Source organism: Ammodytes marinus (genome assembly GCF_949987685.1).
Source record: "Ammodytes marinus genome assembly, chromosome: 17".
Classification (NCBI taxonomy): Eukaryota; Metazoa; Chordata; class Actinopteri; order Uranoscopiformes; family Ammodytidae; genus Ammodytes; species Ammodytes marinus.
Window position 1 is genome coordinate 16,220,229 of NC_137221.1, and position 13,086 is coordinate 16,233,314.

Below are 13,086 nucleotides of genomic sequence, written 5' to 3' on the forward strand. Positions count from 1 at the left end.
GCTCACCCAGGCTAACCCAGAGGGACACTTAAAAAACATTGCAATTTCACCATGGCAAACACCAGGGACATCTTTCACCCAAAGCCCAATCAGACAAGAAAAGTAATTTAGGGGTAATGGAACAGAGGGGATGGAAAAGCAGGAGGTGGTGAAGAAATGGAATCGTACACTATTGGCTTTAGACCTTCCTTCACTGTGTGCCCAAGTCTCTTCATGTCTCCTCTCTGTGTGTGTCTCTCTCTAGCTCTGTGTGGTGGACAGTACTCAGGTTTGGAGGGAGTTGTCTTGTCTCCCGGTTACCCTGGAAACTACAGCAGTGCACGTACCTGTCTGTACACAGTGGTGGTGCCCAAGGATTACGGTAAGACGAGAAAGAGGCAGCGTAATACTGCATTCGGTCATTCTTCCCAGCAAATTAATGTTAAGAATATTCTGTAAAAGCACAAAAGGTCCACAAAAAGGTTCAAACTATTCGCAGGTGCCTCATCCAATTTTACATATTATTTCATACTGGAAACTAATGAAAGCAGAAGGAAAGAAGATGAGCTTTTTCCCCCCACACTTGAATATTCTTAGTCACAGATACGTAGGAGAAAAACAAGTTTGTGGAAAACACGTACAAGCTCCCACACACCAATTCTTAAGCTTGCAATCAAAGTGCTTTAGTCTGAGGTCTACTGATTTATTTTTTATTTTTTTCATATTTCTCTACACACAGTCAAAGACGGAAGGTTCCCGTACCCATCCCTCTTATTTTGCATACACATATTTTCCTCTTAGTTTGGTGGAGCAATTGAATCCCTATCTTACGAGTCAGGCATACAATATGTCTGTCACAGACACCCTCAAACATACACACGCACACACACACACGCACACGCCGTACACACACACACACCAAAAGATAATTGGTGTCTAGAAGATCCGGAGTTCCAGTATTTTCTCTACATTTTGGCATTTCCATCCTAAAGGTCAGCGCTTGCTTCCAATATGTGATTTGATGCTGTAGGAGCAGCAAATTATTTCGAAAGCAAAACAATGCAGAAATGTGACACACACACACACACACACACACACACACACACACACACACACACACACACACACACACACACACACACACACACAAATGAGAAGCAAACAGTGTTCACTTATGTGCCCACAATGTCTCTGTGCTTCATTTTCCTTCCATTTTTCTCTTTTCATTTCTTCACTTTTCATTTTTAAATCCTCCTTCCTTTTCTTTTCCCTCTGGCTATTTCATGGGTTATCAGCATCGTGTCTCTCTGAGGGAAAGCTCAAGTCCTATCCTTGTTAAATTACAGCAAACGGCATCGGCTGGCATGTGTTTGGCCTTGGGGTACTTCACCCCGTTCTTTTGAATGTCGAGGTCATGGGGCTCATTCGTTGGTCTGGCACCGCTCCAGAAAGACTGGGCACCCATCCCTTCTTGGACCCTATCGGCAACATGTTTGACTCCACAAAGTCTAAACAAGACAGAAAATTGAAATAAGTAAAGTCACCATTTGCATTTTTCCTGGAAAATGACAGCGAGACTCTAGGCAGCACACATTGTCCCAAAGTTGCTCTCTCTCCATTCTTGCTGCTTCTCATTAAGCTGATGCACCAGCCTTAATGATAGGCTAGTTTCCTCAATACAAAGAACAGAATGGATGTCACTGTAGGCACTGGCTTCTCTGATCATAGATGAATAGATTGATAAAGAGATTCTACAAAAAAAGGAAACCATTGAAGTTGAGATGCTGTGTCAAGTGTAGCTTTAAGATAAGCACTTGCCATGCCATCTAATGGAAAGCAGCACCGGCCCTCTTTCCCCTGTACCCTCTCCGTGATCTTCTTCATCCTTCTCCTTAACCTGCACTTTCTGCTTACTTGAGACAAGTAAACATAGAGATATAGAGATACATTGCTGAATATATTCAGGAAAAAGCAGTAGAAAAGGCTTTGTTGAAACAGATTGCCTGCCACAGCCAAATCCTTTCATCTAATGACAAGCCATCAAGCCCAGTCCGGAATTGCTGATCTAGTCGTGTAATATCAATGTTTGGTTATGTTGTCACAACCGCCATTATTGCTCACTTTGCTTCAAAGAATGCATTTTGGTTGTAATTGCTGTGGATAATATTGTTTTGAATGTGTGAACTAGTTTGTGTCTTTCGTCATTTCCATTTTAGTTGACTTTTCAGTGTTACTGAAAAAAATGTTTAGCAAATTCCGGTTGCCTTTTGATGTCCATATCTGTCTTTTCTAGTGGTCTTCAGTCAATTCGCCTTCTTCCAGACAGCTCTGAATGACATTGTGGAGGTTTATGATGGGGCGACACAGCACTCCCGGGTTCTCAGCTCCCTTTCTGGAGCACACTCAGGTACCAACAAAAAACTACACATTAAAATGCCTGCATGCATTCCCATTTTTGTTAAGCTGCTATGGAGGATATTTTGGTCAGGTATCAAACTTGAGGTGGAAATATTTAAGCTATTTACATAGAACTGTAGCTAGACAGTACTTTACTTGAACACACTATACCACCGTTTCATATTCACCACTAGCATGTAGTTATTATTATCCAAACACACTCTCATGATATATGCAAATAGAGTTACGTAGGAAAGCAAGTGCATGTACATGCAAAAACAGATATATGGGAGTTTTTCCAGCCTGGTAAAATGTGATAGGGATTTCCCTACTACCTTTCATCAAGACAAATGACTACGCCTGTTTAGCATACAGACATTAAACAATGGCACCCACTCAAAGCTGCATTAGTATTACCGCTACAACCATAAATAGTGAATTACAACCTTAAAGCTTGGTATTACCTTATTAATATTGGCTCAATGTTCAGCTTAAGCCATGTAGTCATCCAACAGTCTCAGTATAAATCCTTGCCAAAATTGCTACACATATCCTCTTTCCTTGCCATTGCATGCAGTGATTGCCTGGAATAAGAAAAAATAAAACATGGTCACACGCTTTCATTTTTGTCATGCTTTTATTTGTATTATTTAAAAAGCAGCCATATAATCAGAAAAAAGGCATCAGAGAATGATTATAATAATAATTGTTCACTGAGTTATAGTGAAATAAAAATCAAAAATATATATTAGATGAGTGAATACAAAAAACATTCAACTCAACTATTGGCTGCTCTCTTTTCCAATCCAAAGCTGTGACCTTAACCCTGGTCAAAGAAAGCCAAAATTTAACCTGACCATTTCAAAAACATTTACCTTAGCTCCAACCCTAAATTAACTTGAGTGTATCCTTTACCCTTATTTCGGCACAATTCTAATCTTAATTGTATCCTCAGTCGTAAATACTAGTCCCTAAATGATATAAGGTAGAAGAAGGTAGAATTATTGTAAAAAAGCAGATGTGTAATAGAGTTGAATAAGAAAAAAAAGGATTACTGTTCAAGGTTACAGGTGAGAAGTTGAGGGTGAGCAAATTATTTCTGTGGCAACAGTGTTGTGAAATTGTGAATTCATGGATGTGATATGTGACACAACTGTGTTGATGGGCTACAAAAAGAAATGCTTGAATACGAGGGTTAAACCTTTCAAGAGTTTTGGTGTGAGCAAGGTGTATACGTTTAGGGCCTCTTTCCATCTCAGCCTGCCCTGGCCCCGTGGCTTTACAAAAGCAAACTGATTACTTTGGTATGTGTCAAGGGCAGCCTCAGAAAATCCAGTTTACTGCTCAATAAACAGGACGCTATATTAACAGTGGACTCCAGGCGGCAGGTTTCACAGATCACTCTAAACAGGCATGACAGAGCAGAAATGACACACTTTGGTTAGGCAAAACACACACACACACACACACACACACTGTGAAGCTGAAGAACTAGTGCATACAACCTTACCTAGCATGAATAAGGCATGATACAGATAGACTAAAGCTCATACATCAACTTAACTCACACACTTGCAAGTGTATAATGCAAGAAATCAACCCATACAGTCTAAATATACAAGCTGTCATTATGTGCAATACAGACATAGTCAGGTAATGAGTATTTTAGTGGTTGGAAGGTTATTATTTGGCAAGCGTGGTAAATCACAGCAGTCAAAACACAAAGCAGCTTGCTGTAATTATGCTGACCTTAAGAAGCTTATTCCATTAAACTATTCTCATTTTAGAAGTCGACGCAATTTTTTACGACTCATGTCTGGTGAAGAAAATCACTCTTTATAAGAAAAGGCAATGATTGTAAATTGTCGGAGGCAGTGGTGAGAAGTATAATAAAATGAAAGGAAAGGGAAGAGTTGAATTTAAATAAATCATAAAAGGTGAAAATTTGAAAAGAAATGGAGAAAGAGTTTAGGCAGCAAGGACAAAAGAACTGAATCAAAGAATCAAAGACACTTATCTTGATGCAAATTTGTTGAATTGATTTAAAAAAGGCAATTTCCATTGTCTTTGCCATAGTTTTAAGTGTGACTACTGAGTCCACTTTACTTCAACTACATTTAGGTTTGAACACTTTTGTGCATTTGCTATTTCATTTCACTTCTTTATAAATGCATCTATTTATTAAAACATAATTAAAAAAAAATTGGTAAGAATGTACTTCCTATTATTCGCACTAGGCTAATTGTTTTTAATGTAGTTTGACAGCTGGGGCATGAAACATTTTCCCCAAGACTGCTGTATCTGAACACGTGCATAGGAAAGTCTGCCACTGAATTTCTTCCTTGATTCTTGACACCCAGCCAAGTTGAGGATCATTTAAAGGGCAGTGGTTTGGAACTGGAAAGTGGCCAGAGGGTTGATCTGTTACATGCTGACACATGTTTGATCAGTCTGGATAAATACCTGCCCTGCACAGCAAATTATGAAACACTGTCACCATGACAGCACGGCGCATGGGCTTCTTCTAATAAACTACCCAGCATGCTTTGTGGATCCTACAGTGCAACTAAAGCATGCATTGTGATGACACATTAAGAAACCGTCCCATCGTAGCTATCTCTGGACACTGCACAGACATATTCACACGCCGACATGTGAGCAAACAATGCACGCACAGGAGGATATACTCACCGAGACACACAGATGTTGCCTCTGGGGTTAAGCATGTCTGCCTCCCACGACAGTGTGACAGCGAGCAGACACGGAGTAATGAGATCCACTGCAGAGAGCTAGTCAGCAGCACACTGAGAGAAAGACAGAGAGGCTCACACTTTGTATCGTGTTTGTTGCCAGTAAACAAATAGATTTCTACCGCACTGGATACATCATTCAGGTTTTTTCTTGTGTTTAATTACATCACGAGCCAATGATGATTACTCTTTTTGAAGGTTTAATATAGAGTATATCTTAGAGAATGTATATATTTTAGAGAAAAAGGATCCTTAAATGCTTTAAATTTTAGGAAACAAACTAAAATCATGCACAAAGACTAACATAAATACTAATGAAAAGCCTGTCAGTACTAAAAGGAGCTCAGATAGCATTGATAACAAAACCTACTGTTGAAGAACCTGGAAGCTATACAATGAAAAAACCTTGATCACCATTGGCCTTGAATTTTGACAGATGGACAGTCACCTTGCCTTGGTCATGTGACCTTTAGAACTCAGTTACGCTGCATGTGATGAACCCACACTTTTTACTCAGTATTTCACATGCAGCCAATTAACTAAAGCAAGGCAAGGCGTGATCTCTGCTGCTGGTTCTGCAGAACAGTCTGGCTGCAGCGTTTTATACCAGCTGCAGATGTTTCCATAATTGAATGGGAGATAAAGTTCTAGATATTTCTGTGCTGGAAAAAAAATACTTACCAGGGAGCCAACACGCTCATACGCTGATCAAAGGTAGCTTCTAATCTTTAAGAACATGACTTGACACAGTATAGGCAGACTGCAGTCAGATGCACAGTTCTAGCTGTGACATGATGCTATCAATACCAGTAGTCAGGATTATTTAATCGCAATGTAGCTACTAGTAAGGACATGGTTGACACAGTGCAGATAAGTGTAGTCCTGTATGACAGTACACTATTAGGATAATGTTAATACTCACAATGCATTTTTGCATAAAGCCTTACAAGCATATTTTATTTTGTCACGTCCTTTTGCAAAGGTCTAATGTCACCTTGCACAAACAGCATATTTGGCCCTCTCCCTGCAATGCTGTATATGAACATAGCTTCTAGACACATTCAGTGCAGAATGTCCTAGTTCATACTGTTATTAGTTGATTGTGAACACACAGACTGAAATATAAATGATTTCCCTGCATAGATGATCAGATGTCAATAAGGTAGCTAAGAAATGGTCTATGTAATCACACAGATATAAACTGAGGTTGCACTTTTGTTGAAAAACAAACACAAAACAAAAACAAAACATTACAAACTGTGTCTGTAACTTTCCTCATCTTAGGCGAGTCGCTGCCATTAGCAACCACCAACCAAGTACTGATCCGCTTCACCTCCAAAGGCCAATCCAGCTCTCGGGGCTTCCACCTGGTCTACCAGGGTAAGTGTGTAACACGTAGGCCGACACACAAGTGCACAGAAACAACAAATCCCTCTGCCTTGTTTCTTTTGGATTCCCTCTGTACTGACAACCGCAGTTCCCCTCCATAATAGATGACTTGCCGAGTGATTTCAAAAAGATTTACCTTCAGCGGTTGTTTCAGTTGTGGTGTGTTTGTTCGTGTGTCCGCAGAAGTGTGTGCACTGGAGCACTAACACTGTAGAAATACAGCAGTTTGTTGAAAAGGTTGCGCTTAAACTCCTGTTCCTCTATTCCCCGAAGAGGGACTTTACTCTTGAATATTTATTTTCCTTGCGAAACAATGCACTGTACCATACATGACATTTGCTGCAGATATCCAAAGGCAATAGCAGCTCTGGAGAAAGTTTAATGAATAAATATTTAATTGTTTGTGTTTTTGTTAAGCAAGCTGAAGGAGCAGCAAGGCAAAGGGAAGATGAATATAGCATTCTGTATTATCTATTTTGAACATGGTGTGATCATTATGGCAATGACACCCATAGTAACTTTTCTAACAAATCACTCCATTGATCAAGTGTCAATGAGGTTTTCTGAAAATCCTACAAAAACGTGAATGTTGGGAAAACTACAGTAGTAATACACTATTTCATGAAATAACTATAATCAGTAACTTAAATGAGCCAAACAGACTACAGTTTTCTTGGAAATATGACTTAAAATCAGTCACCTGTAATCACCTGTCTTTCACTCTGTTTCTCCAAAGCTGTGCCACGGACCAGTGCCACCCAGTGCAGCTCTGTCCCTGAGCCCCGAAATGGCCGCCGCATGGGTAACAACTTTGCTGTTGGGGCTGTGATCCGCTTTGAGTGCAGTCCAGGTTACATGCTGGAGGGACCGAGTGCCATTGAATGTTTGACAGTTCCCAATGCCCTGGCACAATGGAACAGCTCCATACCCAGCTGTATCGGTATGGCCTTAATACTCAAATACAGACAAGTTACACAAACAGACACACACACACACACACACACACACACACACACACACACACACACACACACACTCTCTCTCTCTCTCTCACACTCTCACACACACACATACACAAACACACTTATTTGTTTATTTCTCTTGCTTCCATTGTTTTTTACTGGACTTTATTTCTCCATTCCCTTGCTTTCTGTCTCTGAGTCTCTCAAACTCGCTACGATGCCGTGAATGTCAAACTGACACAGCTGTGTGCTGCCAGACATTGCCTGTAGCAATACTGCGCGAATCAGCCATGCAGCACACAGGTGGCAGGCACTGCTGAGGGTCACAATACACACACGCTCACATGGAGATATCCGCATATATATACCAAAGACACACTCTAACACACACCATACAGTTGTAGCATATGCTCCTCTGCTGTCACCAGATGTGTAAATGTGAAGAACAAGCTGTGAAGAGTGTTTGAAGATGTAATACTCCTTAGGAGTGTAACAGTCTGTTTAGTGTAATGTGTTTGTGAATGTGTTTGTATGGCCAGGTTGATAGACTTGAATGTAGCAAGTCCTAAAATGAAATTGTCTTTAAACAAGTAAAAACATATACAAGGTTTTACAATGTATGCACTTAAAGACAGTTAAACTTACCTTTATTGATTTATAGAAAGCTATGTTTGGTTACCTTGTTGTGTGATCTTCATCCTGGTTGCATATACCAAATTTTACTTACACTGCGTCTTTGTACATCCAGTCTGTAGCCATGATACATTTGGTACGTTGTTTATATAATGTTTGCCTTTTTATTTCTCTCTTTTTGTCCTGCAGTTCCATGTGGAGGCAACCTGACCCATCGGACTGGAACCATCTTATCTCCTGGCTTTCCTGAGCCTTACCTCAACAGCCTCAACTGTGTCTGGAAGATCACTGTTCCCGAAGGTTCAGGAATCCAGGTTTGTGCAACACAGTTTCTACCTGGCATCGGTGTTCCCCCAGTGTGAGAGAACTGTTTTAATCAGATTACTCAAACATGTGTTAAAACCATGAGTGAATCACAAACAGATTGAGTTATGTTAAAAGCAAGTTTAAAACAGGTTTTCATCCCCCTAACCCATCCCTAGTCCAATCCCATATTTCCAAAACCACATGCAGTTCTTGGAAAAAATAACTAATAATAGTCCTCAAATATTGAAAGTCACTACAAGGGGGTTGACTTTAATTATCAAATACAAAAGATGTTACGAGGAGTCAAAATAGTTCCAGACATGTTACTATGGACATATATAAATGTAATCTACAAACTTTCCAGTTATAAAAGGGAAGCAGTGTAGGTATGCCGTACGATAAAACATAGATTTAGATTGATGGTTTAAAGTGATGTACTATCTGTTTACATAGAACATATTGAGTAACCCATTTTATAACCACAGCTGGTCAGACCGTTAAAAGAATTTACCGATAGTATTGACGTTTAGACCGTAGCGTTTACAGCTCTGCATGGTCTCTTGTGTGGTGATGTGTTTTCAACTGATTAAGAAAAGCTACCAACAATATATTACACATAAAGCATTTACAAGCAAAAGTCTATAGACTTTACAGAGGCGTGGAAATTAATTTGGTGGATCACTATACCAGAAACTTCAGATTGAAACAACCCAATTACTTTACTTTTCTTTCTTTGGAGTTAATTCCGTTTTCATATTCTAAGTCCATGATGCGTGTGTGATGGAACTCTGGGCGAGGTCCCTGTGGGGCCTATCTGACGGAAGGTTTTTAGGCGTATGCTGTGGTTAATGACCTCAGTGGCCTCCCTCAGATATCAGCTCCTCCACCTAGGCTGAATGTCCTTGCAGGTCCTATACACAAGATGGCCCAAAGGCGCACTTAGCATGCTGCAGTACACACTACACATCGAATAAGAGCAGAGGTGAAATAGACCAAAAATTGGAACAAAGAACTGATTGTACTCTCACCCTCTGAAAGCAAAAACATCAGGACACTGGAGCATACACAGTTGCATCTGAGAAAAATTTAAATATCAATGAAAAGTATTTTTTCTGTAATTTAACTCGAAAAGTGAAACTATCATATATTTTAGATTCATTACACATAAAGTGAAACTCATCTAGAATAAAAATAAAAATGTCTGTAAAAAAACTGTTTTTATTGGTTTTATGTAATATTCTTATATTTTGAGGTACTGGATAACATTAGAACAAAATAAAGGCTTGACATATTTCACTTTGTTTAATGAATCTAAAATAATATGAAAGTCTCACATTTTGAATGGACTTTTCCATGATATTCTAATCTTGCTGCACCTGTACATAACCTGACTGACAACAGTATAGTCTGGGAATGGTATGCGGCAAATGTATGTGGCTGTGCCGAATCCTCTGCCATCCCTACTATTCCTGCTCCACCTCACGTCATTCACGACTCTATGTTCTTTATCTCCGGCTGTCTTTCCCACTCTTTCCCGCGCCTCTACTGGCTAGCAGAGACACATTAGATTGGAGTGTCACGATCTGGAAAGAAACTTAAAGGAGTGAGGTGCTTTGCCGGCACATTTGCCGTGCCCCCCTAATGAAAGATCAATCTGTGATCTGCGCCGTCTCCCCAGGATGCGGCAGAACCCCTACCGGCCCTTTAATTGGCTTGTATCCGATCTATAACACATCACAGGAAGAGGAGAGGGCCAAGGAATGGATGTGAGATATACCAGAAAAAGGAAGGCTTGCAGGGAGTGAAAGAATGAAGGATGACACATAGAATGCTGAAGAGATGGATATATTTTAGATGAAAAAAAAGAAGGACATGCTAGACGGCAGAGTGTGTATGTTTTAGTGCTATCGCAATTTTACATAGTAGGGGTAAGCCTTCCACTATACATCAACAGCAACAATAAAGTGTTTAAATCCATAGTTAAGGAGACCATTGTGAGGATCTATCTTTGTATTTTATGTGGTATCTTTTTTCTCAACATGTGTTACTACTGTTAGAGCCTATCCAACGTTCTCTGCTGAAGCTTTTTCTCAATTTTTTTTAAATTAATTTCACATTCAATGGAAACAGCCTATACGGTGATCACACCAAAGGAAAGTAAGCAAAGACAAGGACATTCACTGTGTCAGGACCGAGACAGTGACAGTTGTTTCTAGCCAAATGGCGGTGCTTTGTAATTCATCATCGTGTCCCTTCTTGTGTCGTGTCATCTTCTCCCATTCACTCAGTCAAGTTCCCTAAATATGTCCTTCCTTCCTTTATTTTTCAATATATCTTTATACTTCTGCCTCGTCTCAGATCCAGGTAATCAGCTTTGTCACAGAGCAGAACTGGGACTCGTTGGAGGTGTTTGACGGAGGGGACAACACTGACACCATGCTCGGCAGCTTCTCAGGTATTGCCTTACATGTGTTTGTATGTCTGCATCTATTTTCTTGCAAGTGTCTAATCACTTTTTTCAATCTTTATTCTCGCGTGAATCTTAGACATATATCAGATTCTTTTTAAAGTCACTCATCTATACTTGCCAAAAGCATAGCCGAAACACCATAATAGCTTAATCAGCTTTGACAAAGCAGCAGATGACCTGGAGCACGTACTGTATGTTTTAACCAAAGCGTTTAGTACTAAATATGGAGGCCTCATTTGGCATAGCTGGAACTGTAACATTGCTAAATTAAATTCCGAGTTCATAAAGGCAGCTGGTGTAGTCGTGGGGAATATTCAAAATTACAATCTGTTTAAGCGTCCCCCTGGCAAAATCTTAGGCACTTTAAAAAGGTTAGCCTTGCCTGCATGGAGTTGAAGTGAACCTTTGTTTACAGTATCTGAGCACTCTCCACATAGTGAGGAAACAGCAACAGGGGATTGTCCTTTTGTTTGTGCTTGGAACCAGACCAAAAGTAAATGTTAGATATACCCTGAAGTAAAGGGATGAAGGAAAAATGCCAAGCTTACAAATCGGAGCTTTTAGTTAATACAAAGTCTGAAGGACATGTGATTTTATTGTGTAGTGTTGTTTTTTTGTTGTTGTGTCTTTTCCTTTTTTTTCTCTTATGATAAGCTTATTACATACCCATTAATTGGAAGAGAGAAATTCCTCTGTTCTTTGTCTTGTTAAAAGGTCACACTTTGCATCTGCTTCCCCAAAATATCCAAATATACCCCTGTACTATGAATCACACATACACATGGTAAGATTTTGCTGCATGGGCACACATTCCAATTGAGCGCGCACACACACACACACACACACACACACACACACACGCACGCACACACACGGCAGATGTAGAAAGAACAAGCTAAACAAGCTATTCAGCTGTTTGCTAGACGTTTATACAGTTATGGTTCGCCTATGCAGGAGATATAATTTGTTAAACTCCACTATTAATCTTCTCCCCAAGGCACCACGGTTCCAGCTCTCCTCAACAGCACCTCAAACCAACTCTACCTCCACTTTTTCTCTGATATCAGTGTTTCTGCTGCTGGATTCAGGCTAGAGTACAAAAGTAAGTGAAAAGAAGAAAAAAAAACACAGTGGTAAAGTAATAACACAGTGAGTACATTTCTTGTCTTGCTGGTTGTCTTTCTCCCTAGAGTCAGATGCTTCTTTGCAATGTTTTAGTAAACATTGCCTTTATGTTTCTGTATAGTTATTACATTGGCTCTCATTTCTTCCCTGGAGTCTTTCTTCATCCATGCTTAATCCCCCTCAGCGGTGTCCCTGACCAACTGTCCAGAGCCTGTGGTTCCTATGAATAGCATCAAAGTTGGGGAGCGTCTTCAGATGAATAATGTGGTGTCTTTCCAGTGTGAACCTGGATATACTTTGCAGGTAAATCTCCTATATCAGGTGTGATTCATTCATAAATGACCATCAAACCACATTGATGCTCATCTTTTTCTTGCCTGTCAGTTTCACTCCTGTCAGTTTCTATCCTCTTTAGTTATCTACTCTTGGAGTGAAAACAAGTTTCATAGGGGATCTAGAAAAATGTCAGAGAAAAAGTAACTGGTGTAGACCGGATGTACTTGAAAATGTATTGTGATGTTTTGGTTCACTTTAGATATTTATTGACAAGTTACCACTTTGTTGTTCAGGCCCAGTAAACCATATGCTCTGATTATGTATGTTAATATATTTGCAATAATACGTGCTGGAGTACTCTGACTTTAGCATTAGTAAACACCAGCAGTTAGCAACTGTATAAAGCCATATTTGCATATATTTTCCTGTGACCAAATTCTGTATTTGCATTACATTTAGCCAAAATCTGGATAGGAGTAAAGACAGGTCTGCCTATAATTCATAGGATATTGTGCTCTACAGTTTGACTGTATTTTTGCACATCCTCCAGTGCTTCCACTGTCACCTTGGCTTCAAGAGACAGATGGTGACAGCTGTGGAACACACTTGATGCAGTAGTTCAAAGAATGTATATGAGAAGGTTCCCTTTCCACTCTACACTACACAAGTCCATCAGTACAAACTGTTACCATCTGTCGCCACTCACCATTCTCCCCCAGAAATACTCAGTGTTGTTTATATTTCTCCCTGATTTTCAACTCCTTTACTTTGCATTTTTTAATTATTAAAAGACTGTAGT

General features: G+C 39.8%; 1 protein-coding gene across 1 annotated transcript in view; it reads left to right on the top strand.

Moving 5' to 3' along the window:
- csmd2 (CUB and Sushi multiple domains 2) overlaps window positions 1-13,086 on the top strand; it is a gene marked incomplete at both ends in the record, with an annotated part of 232,602 nt that overhangs the window by 169,185 nt on the left and 50,331 nt on the right. The window contains 8 exons of the mRNA XM_080045422.1: window positions 245-361; window positions 2,273-2,386; window positions 6,411-6,506; window positions 7,252-7,455; window positions 8,300-8,424; window positions 10,775-10,871; window positions 11,884-11,988; window positions 12,196-12,314. Of these exons, the coding sequence (XP_079901548.1) occupies window positions 245-361; window positions 2,273-2,386; window positions 6,411-6,506; window positions 7,252-7,455; window positions 8,300-8,424; window positions 10,775-10,871; window positions 11,884-11,988; window positions 12,196-12,314 (977 nt within the window). The remainder of the gene's footprint in view (window positions 1-244; window positions 362-2,272; window positions 2,387-6,410; window positions 6,507-7,251; window positions 7,456-8,299; window positions 8,425-10,774; window positions 10,872-11,883; window positions 11,989-12,195; window positions 12,315-13,086) is intronic.